At 29.0% G+C, this 18,849-nt stretch overlaps 2 protein-coding genes, 1 long non-coding RNA gene and 1 pseudogene across 4 annotated transcripts; 3 read left to right on the top strand and 1 right to left on the bottom strand.

Annotated features, from left to right (window-relative positions):
• Positions 1–140: 140 nt before the first annotated feature.
• LOC104732006 (outer envelope pore protein 16-2, chloroplastic) lies at positions 141–1,561 on the top strand. Of its 2 annotated transcripts, none has more exons than XM_010451536.3 (7): positions 141–347; positions 454–505; positions 595–666; positions 759–787; positions 908–941; positions 1,046–1,116; positions 1,217–1,561. In XM_010451536.3, exons 1-7 carry the CDS (start codon positions 225–227, stop codon positions 1,361–1,363), a joined length of 528 nt encoding a protein of 175 aa, XP_010449838.1. In that variant the 5' UTR covers positions 141–224; the 3' UTR covers positions 1,364–1,561. The 2 variants fall into 2 exon arrangements, with proteins under 2 accessions (XP_010449838.1, XP_010449839.1); XM_010451537.3 differs by having other exon boundaries at positions 155–347; positions 601–666.
• Positions 1,562–4,300: 2,739 nt separating this feature from the next.
• On the bottom strand, positions 4,301–5,128 carry LOC147930633 (uncharacterized). The gene is made up of 3 exons (XR_015573977.1): positions 4,702–5,128; positions 4,570–4,613; positions 4,301–4,467 (listed from the first exon to the last, which is right to left on the bottom strand). It is a non-coding gene; the product is annotated as an uncharacterized LOC147930633 (long non-coding RNA).
• A 4,527-nt stretch (positions 5,129–9,655) lies between these two features.
• On the top strand, positions 9,656–10,773 carry LOC104732005 (transcription factor bHLH147). The gene is made up of 2 exons (XM_010451535.2): positions 9,656–9,835; positions 9,921–10,773. Exon 2 carries the CDS (start codon positions 9,956–9,958, stop codon positions 10,622–10,624), a length of 669 nt encoding a protein of 222 aa, XP_010449837.1. The 5' UTR covers positions 9,656–9,835; positions 9,921–9,955; the 3' UTR covers positions 10,625–10,773.
• Positions 10,774–17,672: 6,899 nt separating this feature from the next.
• LOC109127962 (defensin-like protein 269 pseudogene) lies at positions 17,673–18,071 on the top strand (annotated as a pseudogene).
• The last annotated feature ends 778 nt before the right edge of the window (positions 18,072–18,849 follow it).

Below are 18,849 nucleotides of genomic sequence, written 5' to 3'. Positions count from 1 at the left end.
TGTCTGACGTTGATCTTGTGAGTGCCACGTGGGGAGGGAGAACGTTGAACAGTTCAAACGGCAGACTCCGACACGTGTGGAGAAACAGAACACGTGTCGAAAAAACTCTGTTCAGTTCCACATACTTCTCCTTACTTGTTGTCGAAGAGAGAAGTATTAACAGATAAAAAAAAAAAAGATAAGAGAAAGCAAGAAAGATAAAGTGAAGAAAAGAGAAAAGAAAAATGGAGAAGGGTGGAGGAAGAATAGTAATGGATGAGATAAGAAGCTTTGAGAAGGCACACTTGTTCGATCTTGGTCATCCTCTTCTTAACCGTATCGCCGATTCCTTCGTCAAAGCCGCCGGTGTAAGTTTTCGTTTCATATCTTTCCGTTTTCCCGATAGTATATTTATGTTACGTTACGTTACGTGCGTAGTTAACACATATCGCTTAACATGGATTAATTATGAAGGTGGGAGCTTTACAAGCCGTGTCGAGGGAAGCTTACTTTACGGTGGTTGAGGGTAAGAACTACTCCGACGAGTTTCTTTCTTCCTTATAATTTATGCGTAACAAAATTATGTAATGTATGAGTCAAAATTAATAAAAATAGGGGCAGGGTTTGACTCGAACAACGTCGGTCCACCGTCCGAGAACAAGAAACATAGGTTCCCTAATCTCAGAGGTCCGTTTTGTTTGTATCGTATTTTGGTTTCTGATCTTATGTAATCAGCGTTATGTTATGATAGTGATACTTATCGTTGTTATTATTATCAGGGGAAAGCAGCAAATCTCTTGATGCACTGGTGAGTTTATTATATATAATCATCTAGACGTGGGCTAGTGTATCCATACGAGTTGCAAACATGACACGTTAGGTTTCTTGGTTAGTTTACTGAACATGTTTGAATTTGGTTGGCCTCTAGGTGAAGAACACAGGAAAAGAGTCTCTCCAATGGGGTGAGTTTATATATACGTATATTTTTAATTAAATTAATGTTTCAAGATTTAACGTCGGAAGGAGATTTTAAGGTTTAATTTGGATATTGATGTGGGAATTGTAGGGCTAGCAGCTGGGTTGTACTCAGGTATCACTTACGGTATGAAGGAGGTTCGTGGAGGAGCTCATGATTGGGTTAGTCAAATTGATTTATTTGTATCATTTTGTTTCATCAATGATTAACATGCTCTTTAATTATGTGGTGGTAATCATATATATGTGATGTATATCACAGAGGAACAGCGCGGTGGCTGGAGCATTGACAGGAGCGGCAATGGCTATGACGACCTCGGATAGGACAAGCCATGAGCAAGTGGTTCAGTCTGCTCTTACCGGAGCAGCCATTTCCACAGCTGCTAATCTCCTTTCTAGCGTTTTCTAGATATGATTTTCATTAGAAGCTTTTAAATTACAAGGGTTGTTTTTATTTTGTATCAGTTATGTCTCTTTTAGAAGGAAAAAAAAGAAAGAAAAAACAAATATTTCTCTAATGGTCTACTAAAGACTTTTTGTTTTGAAAGTTGAAACTCCAAAAGCCAGAGATCACTTCTCCATCCTTCAAGAATATTACTTTGGAATCTATCTTTTTGTCCAAGATGATCTTATCCAATTTGAATAAAAATTGGGGTCCTGTGGGACTAGACAAGAACCCGTGAGGGTGAGGCCGCAATAGATCGTTGGAAGTATTTGCTCGCTTATTTATGACTCGATGACATTTGGTATGGAAGTGAAAATATTTTCCTCTCTGCTCCCGATTGAGAAATGTCTTAAAATGTAAAAATAGAAAAATGGTCAGTCTAAAGTTTTTCAAATCTTTGTCCGGTTCACAAAAGGCTTGGATTATCACATATTCGGGAAGGAGTTTATAGTCAGTCGGATGGTAATAATACGGTGCATTCAGTAGAAGCGTAGTCCCAATGAAACGGCCATACAGAATATGTAGAACCAAATTAAATGATATAGAAGGAGATAAGGTGTGGTTTGCGGCTAATTAAAAAGAACAATACTTGGGTTCACCCCTAGGGGTGAACCTTTCCATTCACCCCTAACAAAATAAGGCAATAAAATCTGTATATATTATTATAAAATGAAAAAACTTAAACCGCATTTTAATAAACCCAAACCGACATATATAAAATCTAAACTCTAACCATCTCATTTGTGAATTCAAACCGATATATAATTTCGTTCTACTTATAAAATCTAAACCCTAACCATCTCATTTGTGAACCCAAACCGACATATAATTTCGTTTTAATTGTGAAATCTAAACCCTAACATCTCATTTGTGAATCCAAACCGACATATTATTTTGTTCTACTTGTAAAATCTAAATCTTAACTATCTTATTTGTGAACCCAAACCGATATATAATTTCGTTCTAATTGTAAAATCTAAACCCTAACCACCTCATTTGTAAACCCAAACCGACATATAATTTCGTTTTAATTGTAAAATATAAATCCTAACCACTTCATTTGTAAACTCAAACCGACATAATTTTATTCTAAGTTTAAAAATCTAAATCAAGCTAATATTTAACTTTCCTTAATTAAAAGTATACAGAATTTGTTTCCTTAATTTGGTTTGCTTTTTAATTTAATTTAAATTTAATTTTAAAATAAAATATTAGATGGAAGATTCTGATTCGCTGAGAGAAGAGGGGGTGAATGGAGAGGTTCATCCCTAAAGATGAACCTAAGTATTTTTCAATTAAAAATAATTAATGGGTTGGTGTCACTTGTGTCAGTCATGATTTTTGGGAAGGTTAAAATAGTTTTAAATTTGGAAAGAGATTGGTCGGGGTTGTTAAAATTGTGTAGTTTCCATGTTGAGTGGCCAGTCTCCTCTATAACTTATATGATGTTAATTAGCTTGTGTTTATGAATTTATCGTTCTTTTATATTTTTTTCTTCATTATTCTCAGTTAAGAATGAAAGCCATATGCTCGAACTCGATGAAACATATCGTAGATAAGGAGTATTTAATTTGTTATATATAAGGAGTACATGTTATGTAATCTTCTTCTCCATATATTAGGCAAATAAATAAGGAAATTTGTTTCAGTTTCTTCCATTTTATGATACAAGAAAAGGACAAATTTATAGACTGGTCCATGGGAGTGTCCGAGTGTCATTAAGAAAGGTCATTGTGTAGATGGTTTCACTTTTAAATATGTAGACAGCAACTTTGATAGCAATTCATAAATATATTATCAAAATATATTTTGGACTAATAAAATAACATATTATCGGATGAAAGAATAATTGTGTATCATGTGCTCCATTTTAAGCAAGCCTTTGAACACAATGCAAGGCAACATATGCCCGGATAAAAGTGCTCTACGCAAAGTAAACAAAAAATGTTATTTGTTTAAAATTAACGGGATTTTGTTTTTCCATAATTTGTGATAAAGTTGTAATCGACCCTAAGTTATGTATCTACAAAAATTACGTTATCTATCTAACTAGATTTGGATCCGGATCCGTGCTAGAGCACGAATTGAAATTCTTTTTATGTGTATTATAATTTTAAAATAAAATATAATTTATAAGACGGTTTAGCACTGTAAACTGAGAAACGATGGTTATTATTTTTTTTTTTTTGTATGAATATGAGAGATGTATTTTGGTGAATGGAGATCTGAATGATTTATATCAATGTTTTTTAACCATGACCGGACCGGCCGGTCGGTTCGATCATGGTTAAAAAACCTAACAAATAAAACCCGTAAAAAACAGAAACCCCCGCTAAAAACCCGTGAACCGGTGTTTGAACCAGCGGGTCGGACCGGGTTGTCGGTCTCAAATTAAAATATTTTATTTTCATCACACTTTAAACTCAAACTAAATTAAAAATAAATGTTATTATTTATAAAAGAATCAGTTAGTTATTTTATCTAATCATTTAAAAGTTTAATTTTAGGGGGGTGTATTGAACTTGATATTTTAGGAGATTTGATGGGATTTTAATATTTTGGAATTTTGAGAGATTTAAGTGTAATTTTAGGAGATTTGATTATTTGTTAGAGACTTTCAGTGATTTGATAAGAAAATGATTTGGGATTTGGTGAGATTTGATTATTGAATTTTAGGTGATTTTAGGATATTTATAAAATAAAAATACTGTAGTCAAAGGAGACGCCAGAGAGAAGAGATGTACTCGTCATTACAATCACAGAGCTAAACTAATAATAAAACCTCTCCATCAACGAATACATTATGTCAAAAGTTTCGATTTTTTTTTGGTAATTTTCATTCAAGTTCGTAAGCTTTTTTTACTACAACAATAAAGAAAAAAAGTTTTTTGCCAATTTGAATGAATAAAATGTGTCTCTTTTGCATCTTCGCTAAAGCAAAAGCTATACACTGATGTTGAAACAGATCGATCATATACCAGCTTCATTACTTCCTCACAATTGGGTGTAACAAAACTGATATATTTCTATGCTTTTGCTGCATTTGTTTATTTTTCTTCTTTAGCATCCTGCAAACACGTGAATGAAGATTTAGATTCAACCAAGATGTTTGTTCTCTTATTGTATCTGTAATCTGTTGAAGACAAAGAGAGAATCAAATGTCAACTTACAAAGTTGCCAATCTTGTCGAAGTCATCATCACCATCACCATCATCTGCAAGGTTTCACAATTACACAAACATAATTAATATTTAAGACACGGCTAAAACTTGAGAAGCAACGTACAAATCAAGGTGTCTCACCGGGAGCTTTGTCGCTGTCTTCTAGTTCTCCCAGGAGGAATTTGTCAAGATCTTGCTCATATGATGCAGTAGATGTTCTGCTTTTTGTGACATTTCTTTTCACCTGTTTCTGTCCCTTCAACCTCTGGGCTCTTCTTAGCTTCCTCCTCTTTACTCTCTGCTTTGTTCCTAAGTTCCTCCATGTACTTCCTCTCATATCTGAGCCAAAACGAATCATTTCCGCTTAATTTATGCATGCAGCTATCAAGTCTCATACCCACGAAATACATGGGTGCTCAATTCATACTAATCACTTTACAAATATACACAAACGATTAAGGTGTGCAAAGATCTTCTCTATATATATTTTCAGTTAAACGTTCCTTTGGTTTTGCTATTCTCACATAGGATAAGACAAGTTGCGCACAGATTGGGTTCGAACTCTTTTTTTTTTTGGTGGGAGGGTTCAAACGCTTTTTATAAACAATCCTTTAAAGTTTCACCTTTAAAGGTGTGATTTTGTAAGTCATATTTTAGACTACAAATATTAGAAAAATCTCCTAGAATCTCATTCTGTAGCATTTAAAAAAAGAAATGTGATATTTTGAATAACAGTAGATTTGAAGTGAGATTTATAAATTAGTTATTGAATAATAAGAGATTGTGAATGATTTTAAATGATTTTTATAAATTTCAAATTCAATAACACAGGATTTCAGATGATTATTTAAAATCACCAATTAAATAACAGGGGATTTTAAGAATGCTCCAAAATCTTCTAAAATATCAAGTTCAATACACCCCCCTTAGTTGTTTAGTACTTAACTATGTATGTTTTGTTCATATATTTATAGAAAAGTAGATGTTATATTCATAAAATATAATCAAACTAATAAACTAATTAACCCGTAATTCAAATCGGTCTGATTTGTTGATCCAGTGACCCGAAAGACTTTCGGTTCACTTTACGGTCCGGTTTTAAAGACATTGATTTATATTAAAATCTTTGAAGGATATTAGGACAGATTTTATTTTGAAATCCACAATAAAATCTCGGAAATCACGATTAAGTGTGATTAATTGCCAAAATTTTATTTCTTTTTACGCCTAACAATATATTTTTATGCCTAACAATATATATGGTGTAACAATATATGGAATAATCAAGATTTTTTTTGGAAATTGTATAAATCATTGGAATATTATCTTTAAGAAGATTCTTTGAGATATTCTTAAGTGTATTCGTAATTTCATATAGCCCACAGATTTCATCTATAACTTTTTTTTTGTAACCAACCTATATTTAATATATTATCTATTTTGTAACCAACTTATAAAAATTATATATTCTACAAAAAATGTGCACTTCCGTTTTATTATACAAAAAAAATGTTGTGTACTTTCTTTTTATGATTGAGAGTATATTTTTATCCCTTTTAATAACTTGGTTAACGTTGTGGTCTATCAATAAAATCTTAAGAAAATAAATTGGTAATATTGTGATTGTAGATCTTTGGAAACAACGTGGTCTTCCGAAAATTAAGTTTGGAATATCTATGAACTATCAATTTGGAATATCCCGTTTAAGATTTTTGGTTACAATTAAGGTTTTATTTATTACCATTAGTATATAAACTATTAATATATGGATTAATCTATAACCTATGTTTAACCTATTTGTAATCATTTATTAAAATTTTAAAGTTAGGTAGCGCATATATTCTCTAATCAACTTTGATGTATCTCTGAATGTACTACTCTATATTTTTTGTTAGCACATTAAAGAAAATATAAACATTTTTTTTTTGTTTTGGAAAAACGGTTTAAAATAGAAACACTGCAAACAATTATACTATGTGTAAATGTATGTATATATATATTTAGTTATTGGATTTTGATGGGAAATTTTGAACAGTGATTAAAATCATTGGGTTTTGATGCAAATGCGCATGCGGATGAAAAGCTATCAGACTTCGGGTGACACGAAGTATAACAGTCATTGATACCCAATAGATATTATAGATTGTTGAAGATTGGATTTGGATACACTTAAACATTAACCCCACCGAGGATATTAGATTTACACAACTGAAAGACAACGAAACCATTGTATAGTCTGGTTATTAATAAATTTTCTGACCTATAAACCCCGTAAAAAGACGATCAACAAGAGTTTTGACCATCCAAATAAAGTAGGAGCTGATGTCAAACAAAATTAAAATAAAGTCGGAGCTTTACGATCATTTAGTGATACAAAGACAAGCAGAAAAAGCAATGTTACAAAACATTAGTGATTAATTTACTACTAGACTAAAAGGAACTGAACAACCAGTTAAGTGGATGTTCACGTACGTACCAGAAAAAGGAAATGTACGTTTTTGGACACTCTAATGTCATAATGTGTAACAAACTTAAAAACAAGAAAGTTCGAATACCATTTTAGTGTCTGCATAATATCGAGTCTAGAAAAAATCGTGGATTAATGTCTCATTTTGGAAACATTTCTTTTGTGCATTTTGGATCGAATAAACAAAATTTTAAAATACGCCGCGTACTAACGCATACATACCAAACTCTTATAATTTTTTTTTTTTTTGTCAACCTATAACAACTTAACAACAAATATTTTAGCAAATTACTGGTAGTATTTTATTTAAGTCAACATTAATGATGATAATATTTATATAAATATAAGAAAATTAGAAAAAAAAAAAAAAAGAGATATGAAGAGTGGAGATCACATGGATAGCAGAAGAAAAGGATAATATAAAAATCGAATCCCAACACAACCATTACCTTTCTTTTTTGCTTAATAAAAAAGGATTCTTCTTCTTCCATCCACATAATAATACAATAACACTCTCTTTGTTGACGTCTCACTTTCTCCTCCTCCTCCTCTTAATGTAATTAAATACATTAATCACCTTCTAATCTCTTATCAAATCTTTATCACTAACACATCTCTAATCTTGTTTTTTTTGTTCTCTGTGCAGTTTCAGTTTGGTTTCTTGATTTTTATGTAACTGATTAACACATGGAGTCGATTTCTCCGTGTTATATATGGATTGAGTAAAAGATAATATATGAATTGAGTAGAAGATATATATAAAAGATAACAACACCCAACATGAATTGAGTAAAAGATTTCCCATGTAATATGAACTTACATGTTGACAAGTGGCAAGACTCCCCATTTTGAAGGTATAGAACTAATCAAGTAATTTTTAGTTAGAAAATCAAAAAAAAAAACTCCATTGGTTATATGGTGCATTTAAGTATACAAGTCATTATATGTTCTAATATGAGTATTTCATACATTAAGCTGTTGATAACTATAAAATAAAATCATTCTATTGACTTGGTGGTCTATATTTGAACTATGAGAAAAACAAACAATCACAAAAATGCTTAATTTTTTCATAACATATGCACAAAATTTTCTACAAAATAGCACACATATATAACATAGTCAAATTTCCAAACCTAACTATAATGATTGTATAAATTAATTGAGTTTTAGTAAAATAATTTTATGCATAATACTATAAATTGTGACAACTACACTAAAATGATAAACTGACTAAATCTTTAAGTTTTAGTTCAAATTTTGGATGAGGTTAGGAATTTTTTATTAGAGAGCAAAAAGGTAACTAAAAATTTGTTATGTCTGTTTATTACTTTTATGTTTGAAAATTATACACAATACTAATGACTTTTTCGGATATAAAACTAATGTTTTAAATGTAATTTGTCTAAAATCATGGACTTGGCTGAGAGTGTTTGACCAAAGCTAATGAAAGGTCTCGCCAGTCGTGGATCTATTGCGGGTTAGAGAGTTTTGAAGAATCTGACCATGTCGTCAAGCCTTCACGAACAAGATGATCATCCAAAAAGTGGCCTGTGTTGCTCATAACCAATCCTTTCAAGGCATTTTCAAAAAACATAGGCTGCTTGTCATACTTGTCAGCTTCATATGTAGTCCTATTGATTGCCACTTCATCGTCGCCACAGTTTATATGGAGACCGGAGGAAACTTCAAGAAAATAGAGTATTGAATTAGCATTCACCAAGAATTATCCTATTATAAATATATTAATTTATTAGATTTAACCCATAAAATAATTATTTTTATATTTTTTATCAGCATATTAATAATCATTAAAAAATTAATTGTTTCATATCAAACAATATAGCTATTCTTGAATATTAGAGTTTTTAAAGGAAAAGAAAAATATATTATATATATAAATATAAAAACTGTTTTAGGAAATTATAAACCAAATTTTTAAAAATAATTTAGGAATCTAATTGATTTTTTTGTGTAAATTTTTAGAGATTAATTTTGTAAATAAGTATAATTTAAAGGGTAGAACATCAAATATCTTGAAAAATGTTTATATAGATAAATATTGTTTTTATGTAATTTTTTAGGAATTAATTTTGTAAATAAATATAACTTAAAGAATAGAATATCAAATTTACTTCAAAAATGTTAACATAGATGTCGATTGCCAAAGATATATGATAATAAATGTACATGTCGAAAACGTATAAAACATGGACACAAACAATTGAGAGCCACACACATTTTAGTGGGCAGAAAAATAAAATGTACGTAATCGGACACTCAAATATCATAATGTGTAACAAAAAAAATGGTAAAAGCAAGAAAGTTCTACCACCATTTTACTAGTGTCTGCATAATATCGAGTCTAGAAAAAATCGTGGATTAATGTCTCATTTTGGAAACATTTTTTTTGTGCATTTTGGATCTAATAAACCAAATTTTAAAATACGCCACGTACTAACGCATACCATGATACCAACTCTTATACTACTACTTTTTTTTTTGTTTCTCAACCTAAAACAACTTAACAACAAGTAGTTTAGCAAATTATTAGTTTTATTTTATTTAAGTCAACATTAATGATGATAATATTTATATTAATATAAAAAAAAATTAGACAAAAGAGATATATGAAGAGTGGAGATCACATGGATAGGAGAAAAAAAGGGATAACATAAAAATCGAATCCCACCACCATTACCTTTCCTTTTTGCTTAATAGAAAAGGATTCTTCTTCCTCCATCCACATAATAGAATAACACTCTCTTTGTTGACGTCTCACCTTCTCCTCATCCTCCCCCTCGTAATGTAATTATATACTTTAATCACCTTCTAATCTCTTATCTTTATCATCAACACATCTCTAATCTTGTTTTCTTTTTTGTTCTTTCAGTTTGGTTTCTCTAACCTCGTAATGTAATTGACACTATGGAGTCGATTTCTCCGGTGACGAATCAAACCTCTGTTGATTACGATCAACCACGGCGTAAACAACGTAAGAAGAAGAAAGCTTATTCGTCGCAACCACAACCACCGTCTCAATCATCTGTTGAGAAATGGAGATCGGAGAAGCAACAACAAATCTACTCTACTAATATCATTCAATCTTTAAGGGAGCTCCGGATTAGCTCAGCCGCCAAACCGTCGTCGTCTACGTCTCCTCGCGGCAGAGGTGGTGTAGCCGTACGAGACACTGCTTATAGATCACTGGCGGTTACGGCGAGAGGAAGAACACTGTGGAGCAGAGCTATATTGTCTAAAGCCGTGAAGCTCAAGTTCAGGAAACAGAACCGGTCGAGAGATTCGATAACCACCGGGAATGTTTATAACCGGTTAAGCAAAAAAAGAGCGACGGTTATGAGGTTGAAGGGGAAAGGTAGGCCAGCTGTACAGAGGAAGGTGAAGCTGCTCAGCCGGTTAATTCCCGGTTGCCGGAAACAACCGTTGCCTGTGGTTTTGGAAGAAACCACCGATTATATTGTTGCCATGGAGATGCAGATTCGAGCTTTGAATGCATTGATTTCCGCCGTTGCGCCGCCACATCCTCCACCGCCGGAGACAGGTCATGATGGGGATGAAACACACATGCTCTATTAGCTTGGCCCAACTGTCCTTTTCTGATTTTTTAAAAACATTTATTTTTGTTATTTCATCATAGTTTTTTTTCTTTGCTATTTTATTATTATGAGTTTTATGTATGTAATGATTCAACATTCTAATATGTATATCCATCCTTTTTTCTTGAATCACTCTGGAAACAAAACACAAGAATGGTGAGAAGCGATGTTCTTGAATATTAAATGGAAGAATTTGTAATGTTTGTGCTGAGGTAAGCTTCGAGTTGTTGTTATGTAACATTGATATTATTATGACGTTTTTGGTTGGTATTGAAACTGAAGTTTATAGGCTGTTATAAAGTTGTGTTATATAGTACTCCATCACACAAATTAAAAAATTATTAAATTTTCTATTTTATTTTTAATATATTTTTTAATTTTTTTTACTGATCAAAACATTAAAACAGTTAAATAAAACTATGAAAATGTAATTTTTATCAAACATCCGCGATGAAAATCCAAAACAACCACTATTATAAAATAAAAATTTAACTTTAAAATGTCAAATAATAAAAAACGGAAATAATAGTTACTAGGAGTGTATATAAATATTGATTAGCTAGGGTATACAACAGTAATAATTGACAATATTTACTTTACATAAACCTATTTAGTGCATAACCTATTTTTCATTTAGTTGTCACTTATACGGCTGTTTACAAAGCCAATTATTTGCCTTTTTTTTTTTTAAGGTTTGGTTTCAAAAGTTTTGGCTCAATTCAAAATATACTAGGTACGGACCCGCACGTACGTACGTGATTGATTTCAAAAACTATATTTATAATGTTTGTAATATATTATGTACATATAGAGTTACATTTATAGATATAATTATTTGTTAAATCATTTACAGTTCAAACTTATATTAGTATGGTTTCATTCATTTTATGATTTTTGAAATAATAAAGGTTTCAGCATAAAACTAAGATTCACAAAACAACATACCCGAATCTAACATTTACAGAATTAGTGATTAATCAGAATTGTATAAAACTTGTAAATTATGAATCGGATAAAAACCATCAAAAAGATTAAAACTTCTCGAAATGAATGACCTCTTAAGCGGGTCAAACCCGTCCCGGTAGCCATACTCTATAAGGGGTATAATATTTTTTTTATCTATAAAAACTAGTCTCTCAAAATCTTTAAGAAATAATATTAAAATATATATAAGATTTTATATTTTTTAATGTGTTAATTTTGAAATTAAGGAATCTTTAATATACCTTAGTTTTATAAATCAGAAATTTTCTATATGGAAAACTGAAAATTAGGATTTGCATAAGTTTAAATATTTTATAGTTTAAAATAAATTTAAGATGCAGTCAAATTATTTTTTAAAGATTTTCTAATATCTATTATTCAAGATTAATTTCAATTTTTTTTGGGTCAAAAAATTTTAAACAATAAAAAATAATATTATTTCTATTTTTAAAATATGATTTAAATATATATATTTTACATCTCATGTTATAATTTTTTATTATATTATAATACATAGGTTTTTCTTCAAAAATGCTTCTCTTTTAATATATAAGGATACCTTGTTGAAAGAAGCCATGATTAAATTAAAGGTAGAGTGTTTGTAACTTGTAAATGCGATTTATGGTGAGCTGGTGGAAATGATGATATAGGAAAATCATATAGTTTTTATTTTATGGGTTTTCGTTTATGGGTTTTATTTTTATTTTTTTGCCAATAAATACAATGGCACAAAGATGTAATTAATTAGAAAATTTGAGGAAACTTTGCTAAATAGTGCACTGAGTTCTATAATGCTGACACATCAGCTTTTTCACCAAAATGTTTCTCTTTTAATATATAGGGGATAACAATAAGATGAATAATTGTAAATATAATAAATATATAATATAATTAATTAATATTATACATATATATATATATATATATATATATATATTCATCTACTATAATACTATTAAGTTGAGATTCTTGAGAAGTCAGTTTTTGAAATAACAGTATAATTGTATAATATCAATTAAGCCCAGAAAAATTAGATTAAGAAAGAGTATGATTGTGTTTTGACTTTCGAAACAATTGAATAGAGTATTAGAAGATATCCTCATAGCAATCAAAATATTTTTTCAGTATCTCTTATCATTTCAAATGGAAATATGTATAAAAGTATAAAAGTCATTATATGTTGGTTATATGGTGCATTTAAAAGTATACCAAAAAAATCTATTGGTTATATGGTGCATTTAGGTATAAAAGTCATTATATGTTCTAATATGAGTATTTCATACATTAAGCTGTTAATAACTATAAAACCATCCAATTGATTTGGTGATTTATATTTGAACTATGAGAAAGAAAAACAACCACAAAAATGCTCAAATTTTTCATAACATATGCTCAAATTTTTCATAACATATGCACAAAATTTCTACAAAATAGCACACATATATAACATAGTCAGATTTCCAAACCTAACTATAATAAATGTATAAATTAATTGAGTATTAGTTGTGACAACTACATTAAAATGATAAACTAACTAAATCTTTAAGTTTTAGTTCAAATTTATGAGGTTTGAATTTTTTAATTAGAGAGTAAAAAGGTAAATGAAAAATTTATTATGTATGTTTATTACTTTAATGTTTTAAAATTATACACAAAACTAATGACTTTTCGGATATAAAATTATATACAAAACTAATGACTTTTCGTATAAAATTTGTTCTGTATGTATATAATTAATCACAGATTACGTTATTAATAATGGAATTATGGGTAGACAACCCATGAGAGATTGTGTAATACATCAAAATATTAAATTAATAAATAAAGATTCAGGTCCAGTCATGTCGCTTATCATTCTGAAAATAATATTGGGCTGAGTCAATAAACCTTACTCTCAATAAATATGATAAACACTATACATATAGACTATGAGATGAGCTATTGACATTGGTATAGGCCCAGATAACCCACTTGCATAAAGAACCCTGATGCACACATACATCATCATTAGCATAGCAGTTTAAAAGTTAATTAAAACAACAAAGAGTGTAATCTGTAAAAAAATATCTTACAAACTCTCAAGCTTTGTCCAGTTCTCAATTAAATTTGGAAGGTTTCCTCTAAACTGATTGTCACTTATACTGCTGTTGATAAAACCAATTATAAACATTAGTATCACAAGGTAAATATTTATAACTTATTTAAACGAGGAGATACTTACAAAACCCTCATGCTGGTCAGTTTTGAGAATATAGATGAAATATTTCCCCTGAATTTGTTTGAGTTCAGAAAGCTGAGAAAATCAAACAAGAAGGGTTAGCATTTAATTTGCAAACCTTATATCCGAGTGAGTATATTTAATTCCTAAGACACGTGAACAGTTAACATGCAAATGATATTTTTTTACTGTATCAAATTTCTTATGGTTACATTTTTCTAGATTTAACCCGTAAAAGAATTATTCTTACATTATTAGTTTTTAAATTTTAATATTTTTAAATTTAACCCGTAAGTTTTTAGTGTTTTTAGATTTAACCCGTGAAAGAATTATATCTTTAAAAGGTATGTGCGGCGCGAATCAAATTATATTATAAAGAAAAAAATTTGGTTCACCAAGAATTGTCCTATTATAAATACTCTAATTTATTAGATTTAAGCCGTGAAATAATTATTCTCACATTTTTATCAACATATTAGTAATCATTAAAAAAGTTAATTGTTTCATATCAAACAATATAGTTATTATTGAACATTAGAGTTTTTAAAGGAAAAAATATATTTTATATATAAATATAAAAATTGTTTTAGGAAATTATAAACCAAATGTTTAGAGATAATTTAGGAATCTAACTGATTTTTTTTTTGTGTATAATTTTTAGGGATTAATTTTGTAAATAAGTATAAATTAAAGGATAGAACATCAAATGTATTTTAATATAGATAAATTTTGTTTTTATATAATTTTTAGAGATTAAATTTGTAAATAAGTATAGCATTAAGACTAAAACACCAGATCTATACTATCAAATGGGGAGCACACTTAGGGATAAAAAAACAAAAAAACATGATATATATCCATGTTGCCAAACAGACCAACTTGCATATATAATTAAAAAAAAAAATTAACTTCCTTAAAACAATGGTAACAATAATTAAAGAACTAAATGATTAACTTTTTTATAATTCAAAATATTCCAGTATTTTAGGAAACTATATTAACTATAAATGATACATTCATATATTTTATGAAACTATATTAATTACAAATAATAAATTCAAATATTTGACATACCTTCATTATATAAAAAAACATACAGCCAATAAGATTACAAAATGAAAATTTTAAATATTATAATAAAAACAAAATTATTTATATTAACAATTCCATGAAATTTTCTATAGTAATTAAATTTTATAAAATAATAAAACTTATCATTTAAGATTCTATAACAGCTGTATCTAATTAAATTCGAATAGTATATATGAAAATAACTTAACTTTAATTTAAACAGATGATTTATTTGAAGAAATCTTGAAATAAATCAATAATTAGTTTATCAAATATCTAAAATTTAGGGATTATTTCTAAAACTAACCTTATATATTTACTCTTATCGGTTTAATAGGAATTGCAAAATCTAGACAATTAATTCATTATCCAAATCGAATCATCCATATAGATTCAGACACATTGTATACGCATTAACTGATAAATAAATAAAATTTTAAAAGATTTTATATAGATTTTTGTTGTTTTAAACGTAAAAGTAAAAAATGTTTAGCCTGACTCTTTCCAGCCTATAAATAGAGGAATCGATTTAACATTCACATATCATATACATCACTCTACACTATTTTTGTATCTTTTTGTTTCTGCAAAAAAATAAAAATAAATGTATGTGTCTTAGTATTTAAGTTTGCATATGCATATTGCTAACATCTACTATATTTTTTTTCAGTTAACCAATACTATGTTCTATGTCCTGTTTATTATTCTTATGAATTGTTAAATTTATAATTTTCTGTCGTGTAAATAAACATATACAAATCAAAATCTTTTTCGAAAGCATACATTTTTTACCTAGAGATTGTATATAAGGGAGGACTGTGGTATGAATGGTGTTCATCCAATTGATATAGCATCTGTAAAACAAGAAAATTACCATTGATTGCTTAAAAGAAGTCCACATTTTTTATATGAACCCTGTAAGTCACAACTATATTAGTGTTTGTTTTCTTCAGTTTTTATATAGATTTCTTTAAGAAAACTCTAAGGAAATTCTTATTAGGGTATGTAGTTGAGTCTTGAGTTAACATTATCAATTAACTTTAGAAACCAACACATAAAAGTACAATTTAATCTTCCATGACTGTATTGTAAATTTGTAAACAGCTGTATGTATTAAATTATATTATTTTTCTTATTTTTTTTCAAATATATGATGTGAACAGTCTTTTTTAAAATGGCACTATAATTTGGGATGTATATGGAGAAGAAAACAAACAACACACATGGTAGTAAAACTTTATAACATGAGTACCTTGAAATTTGTTTTTAAGTCATCATTATATTTAAAAAGTCTATAAATTTTTTTTTAAAAGATTACTCTGCAAAAATACCACATGAGATTAGAAAATTTAGATAACAACATTCAATTATCAAATTCTTAATAATTTTGGTCAGAGTTAATTTAAGAACATATGTTTTGTAGAATTCATCTATTTTTGGATTAAAAAAAGAAATATTTTTTTTTTAAAATATATAAAGAAAGTTTGGATAATTATCAGTAATTTTGTAAAAATTAAATTCTCAAACGAAAATATGGATATCCTGTTAGAAGCTTTCCCTATTTATTTATTTTTGACAACCAAATACGAATATTCTTTGCCCAATCTCTTATCCGCTAGACTAATATAAATATTATCAAACGAATAATAATTTTAAAAATTATTATATAACAGAAATTTACATTTGGTGGATACTGTATGTCCAAAATATATATGCCTATGTTCTCTTATTTATAACTTATTTTTAATCGTTTCCAGGCCAACCGCTAGTTTGATCCAAGTCTTAAAGTACTGATTAACACTCAAACACCCAAATAATCATAAATCAAAATGAAACTGAACCAAAAACCAAAATGACAAAAATTTGGGTTACAGATGTTATACTAAATAAATATGTTTACACATACTAAATAAATAATTCTAATTCTTGACATGTTCTATTACATGATAAAATACATTTAATGTTCTCAAATAAATCTTACTATTTCCAATTGAACTAGCATAAGTTCAAAATAAAATAAAAATAAAAAATACATAAAATATGTTCTATGACAGTTAAAAATATTTAAACAAAAAAAACATAATCTAATATAGGTGAACCATATATAAAATAATAAGAAAAAGAAGTTAATTAATTTTGTAATATTTTTATTATAACATATGTATATAAATATACTATGAATTATATTTATGTTTATTCCATACAGGTTTTGAGAATGTATGTTTTCGTCCGGTCCTGTCATGTTTTCGATCAAAAATACAAATTTGTCTCATATTCAAAATGTCCCATATTGGGAATGTATTCTTTAATGCAACAAAAATTTGAGAACAGGTGTAGGACATGATGGAACATGACAAAACGAAAAGAGAATTACGCCCACCCTTAAATATTCGTATTTGTCTCAAACGGTTTTCATCGTTGTTAATGGTTATATATTTGATTTGATAGTTCACAAATTTAATAGAATTTAACCAATTGATTTCGTTTGTTATTACTCCAACCATTATGTTGTTCCGAATTTTAAAATTTTGGTGAAACCATTATTATTTCAAATTTTCAAACATTAATAAACTAAACCAAAAATCAAACTAGAATCTCAATTAGTATGAGTTTGATTATAAATACTAAAATAAATTGGTTTATAAATATAACCCCGTACGTACGTGCGGGTCTGAAAATAAATAGACACAAAGACCATATAGATTCGCATCAGTCAAAAAGTAAAAAAAAATATAGATCAGAAGTTGAAAAAGACATGGCAATATCAAAGACAGCATTGCTCATTGTTCTTGCCGCAATCCTTCTCTCATGTAAGTTTCTCTTCCACATTTTTTTCTTTGAAAGATGAATTGAGTGATGAATGATGATATATCATATGATTGAATGAATTGAGTGATGAATGATGATATATTATATGATTGAATGAATACGTATAGGTGTGTCGATGTCAAATGCAAGGGAGCTGCAAAGTCCACAACATGTGGAGTGTGTTGGAGGGGAATGTCCACCTAAGCATCCCCAACAATATTTCGGGAGTTTCTTTAACAATCAAGATTGCAAAAATTGTTGTTTCTCATCTTGTAAAATTCAATTTTGTTATCATCATGAATGTATTTGCGCACTATGTGGCAGGGAGGCTCCATCACCTTATTAGTGGCCACAACGTTTCAATGTACCTTCTTACGTTATTAACAGAAGTATTATCTTACATCAAACCATCTTTAATTGAAGAATACGAATTGCTCTATTATTTAACACCAACAAAACGCAAATGTCTGATATAAAATCTAACAGACACACACACACAAAAGCTGACTCCAATCTCTACATGTTTGCAAGAAGACCAAAAAGGATGATAGATATCGATATAACAAATTTGAATTCGTATGGAATAAAAATTTTAAAATCTGTAAAGTCTTCCATTCTTTTTTATTCATCCTCTAATTGATAGATGATCCTGCAAAACAAACACACCAAAGGTTAATCTGGAATCTGTATCTTAAGTTTTTAATCAGGAAAACTCAATGTTGTTTCGCATTCAAGTTCGTCAAGATTCAGAAGTCAGAACAAGTTCAGGAAGAATTTCTACGAGCTGGCTACAATCCAAGGTTTCTTAAGACACCGAACCAAACTTAAAAAGACCAAACCAGTCTTGTGTTTACTGTATTTATAGTGTTAACATCTTTTCTAAAGAAGTTAAATCATTAGTTCAAAGCGAAGAAATTATCCAACACAAACCGGAATCAATTTTGATATCTACTCCACAAGTAAAAGCTACAAACTTTTGAGTACAAGGAATACAGATTAGCCAAGCTATTCCAAACAGAGATAAGATAAGGTTTGGTTTCAATCCCAAGGGTGTTCTGTAAACTAGAGAAAAAAAAGCAAGAAACAAAGCAGACCCACCACGTTAATTGTTCCTCAGACACTCA

Source organism: Camelina sativa, chromosome 12 (assembly GCF_030686135.1).
Source record: "Camelina sativa cultivar CO46 ecotype springtype chromosome 12, ASM3068613v1".
NCBI classification, from domain to species: Eukaryota; Viridiplantae; Streptophyta; class Magnoliopsida; order Brassicales; family Brassicaceae; genus Camelina; species Camelina sativa.
Note: the sequence above shows the minus strand (reverse complement) of the source record. Positions and strands in the feature narration are given on the sequence as shown.